Genomic DNA, 21,738 nt, shown 5'->3' on the forward strand with positions numbered 1-21,738 from the left:
ACGTGCACCCTTGCACCCGGCCGTGGGTTTGCGTCTTCTGCGTGATTTTATTTCTCAGAACCTGCCCGCCCGCGGGCATTTGGACAGTGAGTCCAGATATTTGCCTTCCTCTTGGAAGAGAGCGAAGCGCTACCACGCGGCGCCTCGGTGGCGGTCCTTTGCGCACTGCGATTCCGGATAGGGGCCGCGTGGAGTTGGGCTGGGGAAAACACTGAGCGCTGACTTGCCCCCTCCTGGGGAGTTTCACGGGAGGAGGCGAGCAAAGGGATCCCAGGCAGGGTCCCGAAGTGTCCTTCCCAGGCCCCAAGCGACTCCTCCCCTTCCTGTGGGGTCCTGGCCGGCGCTTGGGAAAAATCCAGAGGCCTGTTCGCCTCTCGTCCTTGCGGACCCCGCGGTAGGTTCTTCCTCTGACCGCTGCAGAGCTGGAGGCCGCGGCCGCTCTAAGCTCTCCTGTCCTGGAGTCCTCGGTTGCCGTCGGGGAACGCAGTGGGGTTCACTGTGACCCCCGGCTCCCGAGTTTAGCGTCAGGGAGTTGCTGGAAGCGCAAAGCTTGGAGATCAGCGCTAGAGCGAGGAATTTCGGCCCAGGAATTGCCCTGTGGGATGTCGCCGGGACTCGGCAGCCCCTAAGCTCCTAAGAGGAGAGGACGGGAGGGTCCGCAGTCTCACCCCGCGGCGCGCGGCGCGTTTGGAGACGCTCGGGAGGCGCGAGAGGGAGTGGTCAGCGCCCCCAGCGCCGTCCCGGGCCGGCTGCGGACGCCTCTGACGGATTCGCAGAGGCCCTCCCGGCCCGCGAGCCACGGCCGGGCCTGGACCGCGCGTTCCAGGCGCAGAGCCCGCCGTCAGGTGCCGGAGGGGCCCAGCTCCCCGTGCGCCGCGCGCGCCGGCCCGAGCCGGAGAGGCTTTGTGTTTGCAGGAATGAGGGGCGGCCGTATCTGGCCCCGGGGCACGCGAGAGCCACGCGCAGCCCGCTGCCTCCCCGCCGTCCCGCTCCGGCCTCCAGGCACCTTCCGGGCCCCCGCCGGCGGGCCGTCGCCTTTGTTCGGCACATTAGCATAAAGCTGCCATGGATCTCCCGTTTAAATAATTCCACACAAAAGGAGAGCGCATGAAAGAGGGCGGACGAGGGCGAATCCGCGAGGCTGCGCTGTCCGCCGGGCGCGGGGAGGGACCGCGCTCCAGCAGTTCCCTCCCCTCGAGTTTCAAGTGCCCCCGGCAATCTGCCGCGCGCCCATTATTCGCCGGGACCCACGGGGTGGCCGGCCGCCCCTTTCATCCTCCCGAGTGTGCCGTCGGGCCTCTGCACGCTCGTTGAAGTGCCCTCGGGGCTGTTTGTTTTCGCCTCGGGTGGGACTGTCGCGGGCCGGGCAGGGGAGGCGGGCCGGACGGTCCCCGGGCAGGGCGACGGGAAGGGCGATGTTGGCCAAAGCGGGCGAAGGAGAAGCCAGGAAGTGTGGGAAAGTCCTAAGTAGAGGATGAGGCCGGGAAGAGCTGGGAGGGCACCGAGCGGAGCGGGAGGGCCCCGAGCGTGGGGCGCGCAGGGGGCGGCTCCCACCTGTGAGGGGCGGCCCGGCTCCCCGCTCGCCCCAGTCTCAGGAAAGGCAGCGACGAAACCCCAGCAAAATTGACCAGAAAGGCCACGGCGACTCCGAACGTCCCCAGTCCTCGCCCGCCCCGGGGGGCCGACAGAGAGGCAGCCAGGCGCCCGGGGGCTGGAGGGGCGCGCTGTCCGCCTGGGCCTCTGTCCGCCCCCCCCACCCCCCCTGTCCGTCCTGCTGCTGCTATTGGGTTTAGGTGTCCGTGTTCCTCCTCTCGCCCTCCTTCTCTGGCCTCCCCGCCTCCTTCTCTCTCCCACCTTCCCTCCCCCACCCCTCCTCTCCTCCTTCCCGGGCGCTCCCTTCTTTCTCCCCTGACCATCTCTGCCCACCCCGTCCCACCTCTCCCTCTCTCTTCGCATGTTTCACTCCCCCATCTCTCTCCTCCTCACGGTCTCGCCCACCCCCGACCCTTTCCCCCTCGGACTGCCCCTCTCATTCTTTTCCCTGGTCTCCCTCCCTGCCCCCCATCACCTCATCTCCCCTCCCCTCTCTCCCCGTCCACCCTCTCTCCTTCAGGGTCTCCCTCTCTCCCCTCCCCTCCCTCCCCCTCCCTCCCTCTCCTCCCGCTCCTCTCCCCCTCTGGCTCTCCCCACTCCCCGCAGGCCAACGTGTGTTATTTTATTTGTCTAGAGAGAGCCTATTTGTTCAGTGATGTGTGGCCTCCTGGCCGCCTGCTTTAATGGGGGACGCGGAGGCTGGTTTCTGCGAGTATTAGCATACAGCTGTCGCTCCGCCCGGCCCGGCGCGCACTGTATCCCAGCCTTATCATCACCTCTTCTCTCAACCAGAAAACAATCAACAGCTCCTCGCTCACGACGACTTTCGAGCCCCTCTCCCTGCTCCTTGGCTAACACTCAGCCGTGCACCCGTGTGCGCGCGCGCTCTCTCTCACGCGCAGACACACACACACACACACACACACACACACCCTCTTCTGAGGGTAAATATTGATTGGCTGGCTTCACATTTTCTCCTCCGTACAGTGTTCTCTTTCCTCTCCCACATCATCTTCTCTTTTTCTCTCGCCTTCCTGGGATATTTCGGTGGCGTCTCAGGAGCCATTTTGGGGAAGGATGTGGCCACGTGCTAGTAAAAACCGACTTATATCAGAAGATCATTAGAGGCAACTGTGAGGCATGGTTGTTACATGTGATTTGGGGGGAATACAACGTGGGAAATTTAACTTTGGTGTTTTCCTGTCAGAAAGATTGGGCTTAGAGTTCAAGACTCCCTGCTGAGCAGCACGCTGAAATGCCTGGGGACTTCCTGCCACTCATGTCTCTTACAGAAGCCATGCCAGGGCTCCCCAAGAGAAGTCCAAATCTTGGTCTTTCTGAAGCCCTTTCTTCTGCCAGGATTCATCATCATTGAGGAATAAATATCTTTATTTTCCTAAAGCCCTTAAAACAGCCAGTTTCAAGCTATGATCAACGACTCTTGGATTCGTCTCTTAATAGAAAAGTGGTTCCTTAGTGACAAAATGCTTGTCTGCGCATATATGCTAAAATTCCTGCCTAGATTCAGGAAACGACTCACTTTCTGAATATAGAGCAATGATCAGTAACTTCCTCCAATACACTATGTAGACTAAATTATATTCTAGACATTTTCAAATCTGCCATGATACTTATGGGGGCCCAAGACTACTTTTAAAAAGGCAGCAAAGGAAAACTTACTGTAAAGTGTATGCATGATTTGATATTAAGGTTGGCACTATCATATGGCGTCACTTTTATGTGACGAGAAGCTTTTTAATGGTAGTACTTAGTCACAGAAGTCATAACTGTTGATCCTCTAACTGGTTGTACTGTTAATCTCCACCCAAGGTCCCAGGGCCTGTCACAGAAACTCACTCCATTTGCTGATGAATTTAATCCAGGGCCTCTCAGAGGAAGGGGGTGGGGGAAGGAGAGTTTCTTGAGCTGACTCATTTGCAGGCCCTGAAATATGGTTCCATGTGTGTTGGGCTTGCAGTTTGAAGAGGGGACCAGTAGCAATTGTTCTCCACAAGAGTTACACAGTTTGTACCATATGGTGGGAGCTGGGCCCTCCCTCTGAATGACCCATGTGCTTGTGTAAAACATACGTGTGCAGGAATTAATGGAGTTTATTGCTTGCTTTTGCCTGCCTTAGAAAATCAGAGTCTAGTGTTCCAAAACCGTTTTATTTTTGAGAGGTATCAGTTTGTTAATGGGTGGGTAATTCTGTAATGCCAACTATAACATCCTCCAAATTACCGTGTAGTCATTGTAATTAAGCCAACTTTTGCTAAATATTAACATAAATGCCAAAAAAAAAAAAAAGAAAAAAAGGAACGAAAACTGTAATTCTGTCCATGAAAGCCAGTTTTAAGCCCTACTGGTCAAAAATTCAGACACAAACTGTGTCACACTATCTGCTTAAAAGAGATTTAAATAAATGAAAACAGTCTTATGTGTTGTTCCTGAATCCATATTTTGTGCTAGGCACTTAATTTGCTTTATTTACAAGAAAGAGGGCTACTGACCCACATTACAGGTGCCAGGTGCCAGAGGGGGCCGATGCAAAGCAACAGCGCTGAGGGTCAAAGGAAATGACCTAGATTAATTTCCCACCACCGTTTTCTAGTCTAAAACCTGTGTGTGAACCTGAGTTGATCTTCCAGTTTTTCGGTGCATTTATGCTCCTGATCTGGAACAGGAAGTAGAAATACAGGGGCCGTGAGAGCAGCCTCCTCGTTTCAAGAGTTCCTGTAAACTTGTCTGTGCAATCAGTCCTTCTGATGTTAAATTACAGAGATAATTTCCTGTCATCTGTTTTACTCATTTTCCATGCTGGGCACACGATTTTCTTTTTTTATCGCCCACGAGTATGACCGGGTAAACATGTAAAGGACTAACAGCGTTGGCGGCAGGGCTTTTCAGGAAATCAAACAGAACCACGCCCAAGGTAAAAAACAAGTTTTACACAGTACGCGCTCATTTTATTGCTAAAATGGGTTATTCTGCCCAGGAACACGCCTGGTTTTGGTAAAGCGTCTCCCTGCCCCAGAATCGAGACGCACCGCCGTGCGCCACCTACTGGGACGATAGGAAACCACAGGCATCGGTGGACACGGAAAAGAAAGGACGGAACCACGAAGGTGCCTGGCGGTTCAGCCAGGCTTCAGAGAGGTTTCCTGCTTCTACGGAGCACTTCCCGGAACGACAGGTGTGGAAACAATCAAGTGGAGGCCGTGGCCACCGCTAAATGATGCCCGGCCACGCGTACATGGGCAGGTGGTAATGATTATAGCGCAGATAGTCAAGGATGCTCTTCTCCACCAGAGGCCTGTAGACGGTTTCCTGGAAAACTCTTTTGAGGTAATTCTTGGGCTTCTCGGGCAGGTTAATTTCCTCATCTTCGATCTGACGGGCTAACTCTTCTATGGAAGGAAGGTTTTCCTCCTGGAAAATACGGTAAGAGGCCAGATACTGAAATTACTTGGGCTTAGCTCCACAGTAAGAGGGCAGTTTCACTAGAACTCCCCACGGTTGGTCTTTTTTTTTTTCTAGATTTAAAAAAAATTTTTTTTAAACTGTGGCAAAACACACATAGCATAAAAGTTACCACTTTAACCATTTTTAAGTGTAAGATTCAAAGGTGTTAGGGGCTTTCACGTTGTCAGCCATCACCAGCATCATCTCCAGAATGTCCACATCCTCCCAAATTGTAACTCTTTAATTTAACCCCCGACTCCCCATCCCTCTCCTCCCAGACTCTGGCGACCACCCTTCTCCTTTCTCTATGACTTGACTTTAGGCATCTCGTGTAAATGGAATCAAACACTATTATTTTTTTGTGACTGTCTTACTTCACGTAGCATAATGTCTTCAAGGTTCAGCAAGGGTAGTAATTTTAAGCTCTTAATTTTAAGCTCTTAATATACAGATAGAAAAGATCTGTATATCAGGCTTGTTTTAAAAATAAGAAAGGAGGTGATTAAAGATTTTTACATGAAAACTCCTAGATGGTTACTTTACTTGGTGACAGTCCCCAAGAAATGGGATTTTTAAAGCCCTGGAATAAATTCTGAGTAAAGGCAAATTTCGTTGATATCTTTAAAGATGGGGCTCAGAGGGAATAAAGTTATTTGAAGTTGAGAAGCATATGCTGTGCATGTTTACAATACATTAGAGATTTTTCCAACATTTTATTATATAAAATAAAAGGATTCAAACACAGAGGCAAGTTGACAGAAGGGTGCGCTTGGCACCTGCATACACACTACCTGCTTTCTACGGCTACCATACTTGCTTCATCACCTACCTGCCCATCTATAGGAGGGTTGTTATAAAAAGCACTTCACTCAAAAAATTAAAAAACGTTTTTAAAAAGGGACTTCCCTGGCGGTCCAGTGGTTAAGACTCTGTGCTTCCAATGCAGGGGGCACAGGTTCGATCCCTGGTCAGGGAACTAAGATCCCACATGCCATGTGGCATGACCAAAATAAAAAAGCACTTCACTGAGATTTGAGCTGTGTGCTTTCTGACCACCACAATAATTGAAAATTACCCAAAGGAAGATGGACTTCGATGGTATATTTATTTGACCTTCCAATAATTCTTTTTTTTTTTCTTAACAGCAAAAAAAAAAAAAGAAAAAAAGCGGATAACTTGCAGAGTTCTACCGGATCATTACTTTATTAATAATAAGAACTTAGAAAAATAGATTCAAACTATATGGAGACATAAGGTAATTATCACTTGGTTATGTAAGTGAGACACTGCCAGGTGTGGCAGATTATACACACATCACTTGGAAGTACAGTCAGTGGGGGGCCGGGACTCCAAATCGGCTCAACAAAGACGGTGAGAGAGAAAATGGCAAGGGATGCCCAGAACTAAATATTAGAGGTGCTGAAACATTTGACTGCCCAAGCACGTATGCAGTATATCTGAGATTGATTCTTTCTCCCTTAATTTTTCAGGAAAAATGTCTCAAACATAAGCAGTGAATATACAAAAATTAGAGAAGATTTTGGGCTCATGTTGCATGATGCTGTTCTAACATCAGGGTAAATGGTGTAAAGTCACAAAATGGAGCTTTTAAATTTACGGAATACAAATACTGCTCTAGATCGTAAACTCGTTTTTGTACATTTGCCTCTCCTGGTGTGACCTTTTCTTAGTGTGATCACCTCTCCCCGACACTGTGACCACCCCTGCCCAGGGTGACCCCCCCCCCACAACGTGCTCACCTGTGAGCAGCTCACCTCACAATGCCACAGACGACACATGACCTTTTGCGTCTGGCTTCTTTCACTTAACTCAGTGTTTTGAGGTTCATCCAGTTTCTAGACTGTATCAGCACTTCATTTCTTTTATGGCAGAATAACGTTCCATCGTGTGGATAGACCACATTTGTTGATCCACCTGTCCCTTGATGGACATTTGGGTTCTGTCTTCCATCTTGTAATTCTGAATAGTGCTGCTATGAACATTCATATACAAGTATTCGTTTGGATACTGATTTTCAGTTCCTTTGGGTATATACCTAGGAGTGCAATGGCTAGGTCATATAGTAATTCTGTTTGTAAGTTTTTAGGAGCCATCAAACCATTTTTTTCACAGCAACTACATAATAATTTTACATTCCCACTAGCAATGTGTGAGTTCCAATTTTTCCACATCTTTGCCAACACTCATTATTTCCTGTTTTGTTTTTGTTTTTTTTTAACTATAGCCATCCCAGTGGGCATGAAGTGGTATCTCACTGTGGCCCTGGTTTGCATTTCCCTAATGATTAATGATGTGGTTTGCATTTCCCTAATGATGTTAACATCTTTTCGTATAAATGGGTTTACTTTGGCTCTTAATTTTACTCCATTGATCCATATGTCTATCCTTATGCAAGTACCGTACTGTCTTGGTTACTGTTGATTTGTATTAAGTTTTGAAATTGCAAAGTGTGTATCCTTCAATTTTAAAAAAATTTCTCAAATTGTTTTAGCTTGCATTTCCATATGAACTTTAGGATTGGCTTTTCCATTTTTTTCTAAAAAAAACCATGGGGATTTTTATAGGATTGCATTGAATCTGTAGATTGCTTTGCATAGTATTCCTATCTTAATATTTTTTTTAGTTTAAAACTTGGCACTTTGGTTTTTAAAATTTTTATTTTATATTGGAGTATAGTAGATTTACAATGTTGTGTTAGTTTCAGTATACAGCAAAGTGATTGTTATACATATACATATATCTATTCTTTTTCAGATTCTTTTCCCATTTAGGTTATCCTATCTTAACAATATTAAATCTTCAAATCCACAAACATAGATGTCTCTTCATTATGAAGGTCTTCTTCAATTTCTTTCAGAAATGTTTTGTGGCTTGCAGTGTACAAGTCTTGCACCACCTTGCTTAAATTTATTCCCAAGTATTTTAATATTTTTGATGCTATTGTAAATGGAATTGTTTTCTTAATTTCATTTTGGATTATTGATTGCTAATGTAGACAACTGATTATTGTATGTTGATCATACATCCTGTGACTTTGCCAAATCCATCTATTAGCTCTAATATTCTTTTGTGATTCTTTAAAATTTTCTTTATATAAGATCATGTCCTTTGAGAATAGAGATAGTTTTCCTTTCAAATGTGGATGCCTTTTATTTCTTTTTCCTGCCTAATTGCTGTGGCTAGAACTTCCAGTACAATGTTGAATGTAAGTGGTGAAAGCAGGCATTCTTGTCTTGTTCCAGATCTCTGAGGTAAAACTTTCAGTCCTTCACTATTGAGTGTGATGTTAGCTGTGGCCTTTTCATAAATACTCTTTATCAGGTTGGGTCAGTTTCCTTCTGTTCCTGGCTTTTTAGTGTTTTTACTATGAAAGCATGTGTGATTTAGTCAAATGCCTTTTCTGCATCAATTGAGATTATGGCACTTCTCCCCCTCTTTCATTTTATTAATGTGGTGTATTACATGGATTAATTTTCATATGTTGAACCACTCTTACATTCCTGGTGTAAATCTTGGTCATGGTGTATAATCCTTTTAATGTGCTACTGGATTTAGTTTGCTAGTATTCTGCTGAAGATTTTTGCATCATAACTTCATAAGGAATATTGTTCTGTAGTTTTCTTTTGATGTCTTTGTCTGGCTCTGGTATCAGGGTAATGCTGGCCTCATAGAATGGGCTAGGAAGTGTTCCTTCCTCTCCTATTTGTCTGAGGAGTTTGAGAAGGATCAGTGTTAATTCTTATTCAAATGTCTGGTAGAATTCAGCAGTGAAACCATCCAGTCTTGGGATTCTCTTTGTTGGGAGGTTTTAGATTACTGATTCAATACCTTTACTTGTTATAGGTCTCTTGAGATTTTCTATTTCTTCTTGAGTCAGTTTTTGTAGTTTGTGTGTTTCTAGGAATTTCTCTGTTTCATCTAGGTTATCTGTTTGGTTGGCATACAATTGTTCATAATATTCTTTTTTAAACCTTTATTATTTAAGGTTGGTAAATGTTCCCATTTTCATTTCATTAGGGATTTGAGTCTTTTTTTCTTGATTAATCTAGCTAAAGGTTTATTTTGTTGAACTTTTAAAAGAACCAGCTTTTGGTTTCATCAGTTTTCTCTGTTTTTTTAATTCTTTATTTCATTTATCTCCACTCTAATGTTTATTATGTCCTTCCTTCTGCTAGCATTGGGTTTAGTTTGGTTTTCTTTTTCTAGTTTGGTTTTATTTCTTCTAGTTCCTTAAGGAGTAGAATTAAGTTACTGATTTGAGGGCTTTGCTGTTTTTTAAATGTAAGCATTTACAGCTATAAATTTCCCTCTGAAAACTGTTTTCTCTTTGCATCCCATAAATTTTGGTCGGTTGTGTTTTCATTCTCATTTGTCTCTAAGTACTTCTAACATCCCATCTGGTTTCTTCTTTGAAACCAAAGAAGTTGCTTAAGAATCTGTTGTTCACTTTCTAGTTGATTTCTAGTCTCATTTCATTGTGGTTGGAGAATATACTTTGTATGGTTTAAGTCTTTTAAAATTTATTGACACTTGTTTGGTGGCCTGTCCTGGAGAATGTTCCACACGCACTTGAGAAGACCATGCATTCTCCTGTTGTTGGGTCGAGTGCTCTGCATAAATGTTAGGTCTGCTTGGTTTATAGTGCTATTCAAGTCCTCTATTTTCTTGTTAATCTTCTACCTGGTTCTATCCATTACTGAAAGTGAGATATTAAAGTCTCTATTATTTTCAAACTATTTTTTCCCAACTCTATCAATATCCATCTTTCTGAAGGATGATTCTGACTACACAGAATTTCACCTTGGTCAGTGGCTCTTTGGCTAGATGCATGACCAGAGGATTTATAAGCCATTCCCCTTTTGACTTCCACAAAAGGATTTGAGATGTCTTATAATGATCTTGTTTTCAAAATAAATCCTATACACATTTAAAATCTACATGTGACTTATGATGACAGTCCTAGATAATAGTCATTTATTTCTTTCGCCACACGTGGAGGGAGGGGAAAATTGATAAACTGAGTGCTGGGACATCATCGTTAATGGGATTGAACTTCTGTACTTCCCTGAAGACAAGGTAGAAAGTGAAATTAAGTGGGTTACATCATCTCAATATTTGATAAAAGGAATTACTGTTATTCTGTAGTGAAGGCTATCTGCTTTGTTTTCCTATTACCAGGCTCCTCAGTGAAATTCCTGCATGTCTGTTTGTATGACTATCTCTATCTCTATCTAATCTCTATCTCTATCTAATCTCTATCTCTAGCTCATTACCACTTCCACTGTTGGCCTGTCTCCACCATACCTCTCACAGTCACTCTGACTTTTGGTGGCCGGCACTTCCTTGGGGCCATTCTTCTGTGCCCGTGCTCGCACACAAGCCCTCCCTTTCTCCTCCCCCAGCTCTCTGAGTCCCTGTTCCGTGTGTATCTGAGCTACAGGCAGACACCACTACAGGCCCCCACACCTCCCGTGGCCTTTACACTTGACGGATGTCAGCACAGTCCCCCAGTGGAAGCTCTTCTTGCAGAGGTTCCCCTTTCTGGAAATGTAGAGAACCCACAAGGATGGTTGCGGAAGCCTTAGAGCATCTTCTGCAAAGGCCACTTGCAGTCTCCCTGCTCTCCTGCCAGGACCCACTGCCAGGCCGAGTTTATGCACTGCAGACTGACCCACGGCAAACATGTTCTCCTGCCTAAAAGGTTTCGGGAGCCTCAGCGGGTGCCATGAGAAGCAGCCACCATTGCGTTTGAGGATGTGTGCTTGGGAAAATGAAGGAAAAGTTTCCGTTTTAAACTTGACACCAAAAACCGCTTGGCTCTGTGCAAAAGGTTAACTGAAGAGTTCAGATCTGGGGTTTAGAAGGTTTAGGCATAGAGTTTTGATGGAATAGCTAGAATACTAATGACTCCTTCTTATGGGGCAGCGGTGAGCTGCAGGTTGTTTTGGGAGGGAAGGAGGGAGGGAGCTGAGCAAAGCTCAGTAAGCACCAGGCTTCCAGGTCGGGGTCATGTTTTAATGTGGACCGACTTCCTCACAGCCCCGAATGAAGTGCAGGGACCTGGCTGACCTGTAACATCCTAAATCTCTATCTCTATCTCATTACTATTCTCATCTCCAATTTGAATGACTCTCGCCGTGGCTGACCTGGGCCTTTAGCCGTCGGCCCCTCTGCTTCCCTTGGGTACGCTCCCCTGCCTGGTTCCTATCTTTGTGGGCACCAAAGAGAATTGAGTTTGGTTTAAACTTTAAACCTATGTTTCCCAATCTGAATCTACTTCAGATTAGTAACATTACGTCAGTTTCCCAGCTTGGACCCCCCAGGGATGAAACTGAACAGGGGCGGGGCAATGAGGAGAGGGTACCACGCCACCCCTGCGGTCCAGTGCCGACAACCCTGGCTTTGGAGCGGGAGACCCTGGGGTTGCGTGAAGTCTCTCGGCTTCAGCTTCCTCATGGGTGAAGTGGAGGCGATGACAACAGTGCCCCCACCCACCTCGGAGGGTCCCTGCGTGGTTCGGTGAGGTGGGGCGTGCAGCGGCTAGAACGAGGGGCCTGGGCTGCGTCTGTGCATCCGGTGTGGCAGCCCACACCCCGGGGACCCACGTGGAGGCGACACAGAGACGCAGAACCTGCCCGTCTAGACAGTCAGACGAGGCGGAAGCTCAGCTGAGCCCCAGCCCTCGTCCGAGCGAATCGAGGAGGAGTCTAGAATGGACGTTTGGCCAAAGATGTAAACTCCCTGCAACTCTGGTAAGGACTCTAGGTGTTGAAAAAAATAAAGTTTCACGAATATTTTACTATGTACATGGCAGAGTCAAATTTCCTGCCAAGTACGGAGGCTGTGGGGTGTGCAGCCTCACTTCCAGTTAATCCTACATTGCTTGGAGAAAGAAGTTTCGGTTATGAAAGGAGTGCATTTGGACACCTGTTGAGTCCCCTGACACCTTTGGAACAACGCCCGCACACGAATGGTTAGCGAACAGCTGGCAAATGCAGACAGAAACTATAGGAACGCAGCCTTCGTGCTCGAGGGCAAGGAGATACCACCCACACCGCACTTTCAGCCCTCGCTGTCAGCGGATAATGAAAGTACAGGTACTTGTAAAAGGGGAAGACAAATTTGCCCCGCGTAAAAGATTTGAACAATTCACATTCCCTGAAATATCACCATCTATGTTTACCTATTCCGTAGTTTGTTTCTGTGAGGGACAGTTGATTTTCAAAGTGAAACCGTAAAGTGGGAATGTAGGGAAAAGTCTAAATGACCAACAACTGTAACTGCTTCTAATTTGCAAGGAATAACCTACATATCCGTTAATCACTCTTACCTCCTTGGAGGATAAGATCTGGCGTAACTCTTTCCGGAGATCAATAAAACGATCGTGAAAGAGGGCCATGCACCACGGCTCCGTGAAGTAGCTGGTGAGGGAAGAAAAAGGTTCAGTTAGTTGGAAACTTTCTCATTACCACTAATAAAGTATTTACCTGCTTTTTTGCCTTTATAAATTACGGTTCTGGCCCTTTTGCAATCGTTTGCTCATGAAATGGCTCGCAGAACAGCACGGCCAATCAATTTTGTAAATGGATGTCCCTGATGTAAGGCCAGCTTCCATAATTACATTTAAAGTGGTTTAATTCAGAGCTGGGGCAAGACCCAGTGAAGAACCCTGATTTTATCAGAATTTAAAAGCCTGAAGACTTGTAAAGAACGGTGTCTCCATTATCTGCCCTCGTTTGAGAAAAACAGATTGCAGGATTAACTGAACTGCTGCATAAACAAATTAAATTTGGGGAGACAATAACACAAATGTTGTTCATCATTAAGGTTTCTGGATTAATAATGACCAGAAAAACAGGCCACCTCGGTGTTGCAACACGGCCTTCGTGCAACTGCACGGACGCCTAATTGAATCTTTCTTCAGAGAGCAGTTCTGTTCGTGGCCCTATTTGCTAACTTTGCCCTGAAAACTGTTTGAACATATGCTTTCTTATGTGGAAGACAGTATGGCCATCCTTTATTTACAGGGGATTGCTGAATATTTGATGCATTCTTGGAAGAACCAGGAACATTTACTGGTATTTTAACTCTTACTTTGTCTTAATGCTCAGTGTCTCGGAACAGGAAACTTCGCTCCTTCATGGTTAGAGACACGTGGGTGATGTGAGCTCCTCTGGATGTGAGTTTGTCGTTCCTGGGACTGTTAGTGGATGTCACGTGTGTGTCCAGGGGAAGAAAAACCGGTGCCCACGTGCAGATGAGCACCTTCTGTTTTCTGAGACAAGTTAATTCTTGGGAAGGAGGTAACGAGCCCCAGGGACACCAAGGCATTAAAGGACCAGGGCACTGACAAGCATGTGTACAATCAACCTGGCACTCAGCTACACCGCTCAGTACCTGTCACCTGTTCGCCTGACCAGAATATGACCTAATTTCATCCTTAACTACCTACTTTGTTGCTCAGGTCATATTTTCATCCAACTATTAATTCCACTGATGTGGGCTCCATACCCATTCTGTGACCAGCACTGTTCTGGGTACTGGGGAAACAGCAGGGACCAACACAGACAAGCATCCTTGCCACCGTGGAGCTTATATCCAAGCGATAAATAAGCCCATGTTCAGCACGCGAATGAGAACTGCTTAGGAGGAAACATAAATCAAGTGAGGACGGGAGACACAGAGCAAGGCTCTCACCTAAGACAGTGACTTAGTGAGTAAAGCCCGAGGGACAGAGACGGGAGAGAGTGAGCCACATGGGGGTCTGGGGAAAGAGCCTTCCGGGAACAGCAGGTGCAAAGGCCCGGAGGCAGGAATATGCCTGGCCCTCAAGGAGGCGGAGTAGAGATAAGCAGGGCAGGGGGCGGGGGGTGGTGGTGGTAGGGGTTGAGCTTAGGAAGGTGATGGGCAGGAAGGATGATCCTGGAGGCAGGAGTGCACTCACAGGTGCCGTGTAATAGCTCCACGGCTGTCTAGCTCAGCACCTGTGTGCAACAGGCGTCCTATAGATGTTCACTGAACCAAGGAAGGAATAATGAACGCGTGAACTGCACACAGCACGGTATACACTCCATACTGCCTGGCCCTGATTGGTCTTTCATTAATATAGAATAAAGTTCTGCTAAATAAATAGGTGATAAAACACTGCAAAGTGCCCCAAGATGGGCAGTAGTACCAAAGAGCAAGCCTCACGGGAACAAGGGGAGAGCCGTGGGTGAGCCCAGGCTTGAAGGGTGGTCTGCCTGAGCCCTGAGGCCCGGAGGGAGGGCAGATGGGGTCCGGGGGGCACTCATGGAAACCTGTCAGAGCTGTGAGTGACTCAAGGCTGCTGAATTCTGAATGAATGGAGTTGATGGGGGTTCTGGCTGGGGTTCTGGGCCCAAACAAACCCAGGCCAACACCCATCCAACGCCCATCTAATTCCTGGAGCAAAGGCACTGATGCGGAGCTGGCCACCTTGGGAGGCATCAACTCAGCGGGGTGATGTTTTGACACATCTCCTCAGACGGTAGCTTCTTGGACCAAAGCATCAGTAATGCCTAAGCCCAGACACTCAAGTGCAGCTGTGCCAGGATGGTCCCTGCCTCTTAGGTCTCAGCAGCTTCTAGAAAAGCTTCAGGGAATTGTGGACTTGCAAATCTTGAAACCACTTGAAGCCTGAGTTAGAGACCAGTGGGCGCTTTTATGTTTGTCGCCATCTTTCCTGCATTGCTCAGACGCCCCCTCCTCCCACGTGTGTTTCCATGGCAGCATCAGGAGTTTCCACCCTCTTGGTTTCGGGGTCTACAGTCACAGCCTTCTAGGCGGCATAGCCTCTGTCTCTGCTTTCCTGGCGCCAGCACAGCCCTGTTCCAACTACCCAGGTGCTGTTCAGGTGTCTTCCCCGGCCCAGCACCTTCATAGTCCCGGCCTCTGTGTTACCATCAGTGACTCTGCATCGTGTGCTTCCAAGAGGGGGCTCTGGGGAAACCCACTTCTCTTAGAATGAGTGCAGCCCACCCTGGGCCCTGGCCCATCGTCTGTGCCCACATCCCCATCGCCTCCACTCAGGAGGCTGAGCACAGATGGCTGGAGAAGCCTTAATCCTCTGAAAATGTATCTGCTATGCCCGTCTGCACAGGGCCTGGGGTGTCAAAGAGGAAGCCGAGGTTCCTGCAGATTCTTTCTTCTGCTGCTTTGGACTCACGGCCTCTCACCTGGAAATTCGACGCCCGCTATTCTCATCACAGCCTGTCGAGCTGTTTGCAGACAGTAACTCAGGAGACCTGAAGTTTCATTCCTTCCACTCTCCCGCCACTGCCTCCTGTGGTCAAGCGTTTGGGGATTCTTGTCCAGAAGTTCACAATCTCTGCAAACTGTTGGCTGTGCACATTCCCAGGATTCATCCGGGGACAGCCATGCCCTTCAAACTAAGCCAACCAGTTGACTTCTGAAGGCTCCTTCTCAGTCTTACTGCAGCTTCAGTGGTGCCCTAGGGGCCGCTTACAAGGGGGTGATGAAATGCTAGCGCCCACGCCGGGGAGCCGGGCGTCACCAAGGAGCATGTGGGCTCCTCCACTGTCGGGAGGGGAGCCTCTGCACATCTGTCTTAACCTTCGTGGCAGGCGGCACCCGGCTGAGCCTTCGTTAGACTGGCCATCCCAGCCACATGGGAACTGGAGTCCTGGAAAGTCACAGTCAACTGCCCTTCCGAACTAGCCGTGGGCTGAGGAGTTTCCAGGCGTCCTCCCTCTGCCCGGGGTGGGAGGCTGGAGCTCTGGGCTGGGGGGTGCTGACCGGGGGCGGCAGAGTCAGGGCACCCCGTTGGGGGCCGCGTCCAGCTCAGCCTTCTCCTGGCTCCAAAGCTGCGCCCAGACCGCTCGCTGCTCCCTCTGCTGCCTTCTCCCTGTGGAGGGTCCGAGGCTCTCACCTCCTCCGGCCCCTCCAGACACCTTCCACCCTGGCCCTCCTGCCTGATGCGCAGCCCAGAGGACCCGTGTCCACGTCTGCACCTCCCCGGTGCCATCCATGCCCACGGCCAGTGCAAACTTCCTCTGTGGAGCTAACTCGTGGCCTGAAGGCTTCCACCCACTTCAGCGCGTGGGACACTTCTGACCGTGCGGGAAAGCTGACCCAGGGAGTGTCTTGACCTCTAACGCATGGTGGGCAACAGGTCCCCACGGCGTCCAGCACAGGCTGGTTCTCAGGAGACTGGAGGCGCAGGTGAGGATACCTGGGCCTGCTTCTCCCCCGCTCTGTGGAGAGCTTCTGCGCTGGTGCGGTGACCCCGTTTAGGGTGGGCAAGAGGGGCTTTGGAGTGGCATGGACCCCTGTGGGCCTCCTTGAAATCATCCTGGAAACATGGCAGCCTTCATTCTTAAAATTGGAAGAGCTTTGAATTTAACAGAACTCATTTTGCAATGGATGAGAACATTTAGTCAAGTGAAGATCATCTCCTTTTGCTATAATGATGTTAGAAGGAAGTTTTACTTTAGGAAAAGCTTTAGGTCTAGTTTTCCCCCCAAACTGAATGGCTCCGGTGCTTTAGTTGCTTTCCTTCTTCATAGAAAGGAGAGGGGCTTCTGGAATCCTTGCCAAGGCTGGTGGGGTGGGGGGCAGGTCTGCATTAACAGCCCCAGGTGCTGTGGATAGTAGGCATTAGTGCTGAGCTTTGGGGAAATGTATATTTCTGTGAACACTGTGAATTTAAAAAATAGAAAACAATAACTTCTTTCCCAGTTTACATTCAAAATGGAAGACCTCCATAGTTGGTGGCCCCGCAATCTTCAGGAGACACTTTCTGGTAAGAGCACGGCCACGTGTGGTTTCTAAGTGGCTGTGTAGACTTGGGTGTTTGCATCACGAAATTCATTTCTGAACAGCCATGAGAAAAAGCTTACACAAACGCTCCAGGACCCAAATAGGACCCAAGACGTGACTGTCTCTGTTCATTTTGCCACGGCTGGCCTGGTTTATTTGGGGGGACTTAGATTCTCCATGACTTTTGCAAATGATACACTTTTCTCAGAAGGCCCAAGAAATGTCAACTTGTGGAACTGAATTAACCATTCTGGTCGATGTGGTGCAGTCATTAAGGAATTGATCAGACTTCTCCAGAGCTCATCCTCGTCTGGTCATTCGGCCTAGTTGTTCGACACCATCACACAAACGGGGTAGGGATCTGGTAACCAGCTCTGCCACTGGCCACGCCGGATGCTGAGAAAAGCAAATGGACAAGACACGCCGGTGAGGCTGCACTCGCCGGCCACGGGAGAAGCAGGACGTGTCTAAGGGGAAAGACAGGTGGATAAATGCTGTTCATTCAGGTCCTGGATCTCAAGCCCAAGGCCAGGGCCCTTCAGCAGCAGGTAGGGAAGGAGAGAGAGTTTCAGAAGAGCAAGGCTCAACTGGAAATGCTAAACTACACAACAGTTGGGAAAGGCAGAGCGTGGCAGAGAAGAAACACACCTTGCCCTCCAAGATCTTTTTTTTTTTTTTTTTTTTTATGAAAAGCATTCTAATTTTATCTTAGTGTGATAATAGTCAGTTTTTGCTTTTGGACCTGATCAGAGGGTCCCTAGCTGCCCCTCACACCTGCACAGAGGTTTATTCAAGCTGGAAACTCACCCAAGAGTTGCTTTTTCTCCTGGGGGGTGGGGGGGCCCTGCAGCTGGGGGGCCCACAGGCCTTCCCGGAGCATGATGTTCTCGTGGTCCAGGCCCTTTCTTGTACTGACAGCACCACAGACTCGTGGTGGAGGACAGAAGTTCTCCTCCTGCCAGGCCTGGGAGTAGGTGACACTCAGCAGGAAGCCCCAGCCTTTGGGCTGCAGCGTGGCTGGGGGGCCTCGGCCCTCCCGTGGACACTCCACATGCAGAAGAAAGGAAGTGACAGGCGACAGGGTCCATCGTCCCGGTTGCAAACAGACGCCCTGGGGGCCAGGTGTGACCTAGAGACGTCTTTGCTTTGGCCTGAACAGCATTTGGATTTTCGGCCTTTCTCTAAAAGGTCAGATTTGGCCACGTTGGGTCCTCGTTGTTCTATGGCAGCAACCAGCTCAACGGACAGATGCCCCTGCAGTCCCTTGTGGTCCATCCCCCAGCCCGGCCAGCATCCCTCACCTATGGGGCCACGGTGGGCATGTGGGTGACATGGAGGTGTCACCAGCAAAGCCCAATGGGAAAATGAGATGGAATCTGGGTGATAAGGTCTAACTCGTCTTTTGTGCTCAGTCTAGTTTCACTTGCCCGGAGGGGAACTGTGTGCAGATGCCTCGCACCTAACGTGTTGGATTAGAGTTCCCAGCTGTAGAACCGACACCCTAGCTGAGCTGGGCGTGTGCAGAGAGGCTGTGCCCAGCTCTGGGCCCGGAGCCGGAGCAGCACAGCTACGCCGCCACCCTCCAGAGCCCCGTCCCTCCCGCCGGTGAGATGCCTATAAAGCAGCCCCATCCGCATCCCCATCCCTGTCCCGTCCGAGGCCTGTCCCAGAGAGCCTGTGCTCTAGGGCAGGAGCTTGCACCTCTCCCTTCTGTGATCAGAGGAGAAAGCTTTCCTCTGCTCCGAGCCCATCTCCATCTTGTTCTATTGGCACAAGTGACACGGGGCCGGAGGACCCTTGTTGGGACTTGACTCGAAGAGTTGGTAACTGAAGCAGGTGTGTAAACATGTTCTCTGAAGCCACCTGCCCCCGTCCCCTTCCCCAGGCCAGTGCGTGTGCCCAAAACACATATGCCGTCCTGTCTTCCTTTCTTCTTCCCTCCTTCTGTCCATTTGTCCATCCTTCCTAAGAGGTCCAGTGAGGCCTTTCAAAGCCCTCTGTCTTTCCCTCCGACACCCATTTTGGTCTGGGCTTCTGTTCTCTGCCGCCTCCACCCGCCCCTCAGCGAATGCTTGTTCCTTCTCCGCCGTGCTCTCCCCTCCTCTCTGTCTGAGGCGTCGGCCAGAGCTGACCTCAGTGGCTGCAAAGTGGCAACGAGGGGGACGACCGAGGGGGCGATTCTTTGCTGTTACTCCATCACAGCCATTGGTGGCAGATGCTTCGCTGGGCACTGTGGTCCCCACCCCCAAAGTGCACACACAAGGGTGGATGTGGTGGAGTGGAGGGCCGGGGGAGGGGCGGAGGACCGGGTGGGGCGGCTGCCCTCCCATCTGCGTCCTTTCTGTCGCTGCATTTCTATGTCCACCCGTCTCGGGCAAGTGTTTGCCAAACTTCAGCCCCTTGGGAACCCATCAATTTTTGCATGGACTGTATTATTAATTATTTCAAAAATATCCTTTAGATTGATTTGCTTTTTTAAAAAAAAACTGAAAGAACTTCCATTGCCTTGTCCTAAGCAATAATGCCTGTGAAAGCGCAGGTCTGATGTGTGAGTTACACTTTTTTCTTATTCTTATTGAAATGATTCCATCATTAGTAAGATGTGTGGCTCTGCCACCTAAAGCACCTTGTCTGCTGCCTGGGACATTGTTTTCTATTACGCTTTGATGGTGGAGGTGCTGTCAGCTGGGGACACAAACTCACAGACACTGTGTTAAACAGTTTCTGTACATTATCTCACTTCATCCTAATTCTAATCCTCTAAAGTGGGACTTGCTGGCCCATTTTACAGGTGAGGGAAGAGATTCAGAGAGGTTAAGTGACCTACCCAATGTCACACAACTAATGAGTGGCTGAACTGGGTCTTAACCATAATTCTGCTTGACCTGACAGTTCTAGCTCTGAACAACAGCATAACCAAATCTCATCTCCTGAGCCTTTCTAGCAACTTTCTGAATCACCCCAGTTTCCTTGGTATCCCCTGCATTAGACAATATTAGGTTTGAGTGAAGTTTTTTTACAAAATTCAAAATAACCCTGGCTTTAAAAAGGCATAGCGGGGGCTTCCCTGGTGGCGCAGTGGTTGAGAATCTGCCTGCCAATGCAGGGTACACGGGTTCGAGCCCTGGTCTGGGAATATCCCACATGCCATGGAGCGACTAGGCCCGTGAGCCACAATTGCTGAGCCTGTGCATCTGGAGCCTGTGCTCCGCAACGAGAGAGGCCGCGATAGTGAGAGGCCCGCGCACCGCTATGAAGAGTGGCCCCCGCTCGCCGCAACTAGAGAAAGCCCTCGCACAGAAACGAAGACCCAACACAGCCATAAGTAAATAAATAAATAAAAATTTAAAAAAAAAAGGCATAGCGGTACTTTTTTCATATAAAGAAAGTCTAGGTGGGGTGTCCAGGATTGGCATGGTGGTTCCATAGACATCAGATCACAGCACTAACCATAGGGCCCTTGGCCTCACAGAGCAAAATGGCTGCTGAGCTCCAGTCATCATAGATATGTTCTTGGATGGAAAAAGGGTCCTTATTCTTTATTTTAGGAACAATTCCTAGAAATCTCACACAGTACTTCTATTTATATCTTACTGGCAAGTTTGGTCAAATGGCTTCCTTGGCTGCAGGGGAGTCTGGGGATCATTGTCATTTATTTTAGGTACAAAATAACATCCTATAACTCAGGATTCTGAAGAGCAAAGAGAGAACAGACATTGTCTGCCATGATACCCAATAGACTCCACAACATCTACTTAAAAATCTTTTCTTAAAGTTAAATCTACATAAATTGGGAGAGTGTGTTTAGTTGAAGTTCCCAGAATGAGAACATATCTTTAGATTTAAACCTGTCCCCAAAGTAAGCATTGTGGAAACACGCACACACACACACACACTACTTTCTGTATGTGACAGTCACCTCCAAGTCCATGGGAAAGCCCTGGTGTCTTCCACATCCCCATCTGGCCTGAGTTGGCTTAAATGCAGAGGAGAGGAGAGAACAATTTGTGTTCCCACTGTGAGGTTGCATTCTGGTCATTTTATTCTGCCCATAAAAGAAAGTGGATTCATGCATTTCAATACAGTTTTCAAAAATAAGAATAGGAACAAATAAGCATTTCCAGTTAGCCCTAGGTTTGCTTGGAAATTAAATTACACGTTTCTGGGGTGGTGGATTTACTCAAGGATGCCACATATTACACGAGCAGACACAGCCCCGTGACACACTGTGACAAAAAACCCCGAAGACCAAAATGGAAGTTTGATGTGACTATTTCCTGTCCAACTCAAGTTTGCCAGAATCGCTATCTAGTTCATTTATTGCTTCGAGGCAGATCTAGAAAGGTAAGATGAATGATTTTCAAAGCAAAACCAACTAGTTATTTGAGATCAGTTGTAATCGTCACCTGCACAAGATCTAGATAACAGAAAACCAAGTCTCCTCTGAATATAATTTGGCTACAGTGTTGTTGTTGCAATCTACAACAGGCATCGCCAGATAAAGGATGTTTACTGCTCTAAGGAAAAATGCCTCTCGATGCCCTGGCGCTAAAAGCAAAATTCTGATCTTTGGCAGAAGTCACCATCTTCTGACTGGCTTGTAAGCAACCTCTCTCTTATTGCTGGTGAGCTCATGACTCTGCAGAGCTGGTGTTTGGCCAGTTACCCTGGTGTGCCAGGAACCAGAAGCTGGCACTGCCTACGGCCGGGCACCCTGGGAGCCCCCGCCTGGCTGCAGAGGTGCCAGGAGAGACAGTCTTGAACGGCTTGGAGTGTGAAGGCTGCTGTCTGCTGGATGCACTGGAACCAGTGTGATTTATTTGCCTGTGAGTGGATGCACCCTCAGCCCCGAGCCGAGGTGCC

General features: G+C 48.5%; 1 protein-coding gene across 3 annotated transcripts in view; it reads right to left on the bottom strand.

Moving 5' to 3' along the window:
- Positions 1–2,199: 2,199 nt before the first annotated feature.
- CFAP61 (cilia and flagella associated protein 61) overlaps positions 2,200–21,738 on the bottom strand; it is a 257,330-nt gene continuing 237,791 nt past the window's right edge. For all 3 annotated transcript variants that reach the window (XM_082431642.1, XM_082431640.1, XM_082431641.1), the window contains 2 exons: positions 12,407–12,497; positions 2,200–5,022 (listed from right to left, as the gene is read on the bottom strand). In XM_082431642.1, the coding sequence (XP_082287768.1) occupies positions 4,822–5,022; positions 12,407–12,497 (292 nt within the window). In that variant the 3' untranslated portion in view covers positions 2,200–4,821. The remainder of the gene's footprint in view (positions 5,023–12,406; positions 12,498–21,738) is intronic.

Source organism: Balaenoptera physalus (genome assembly GCF_965194825.1).
Source record: "Balaenoptera physalus genome assembly, chromosome: 16".
Classification (NCBI taxonomy): domain Eukaryota; kingdom Metazoa; phylum Chordata; class Mammalia; order Artiodactyla; family Balaenopteridae; genus Balaenoptera; species Balaenoptera physalus.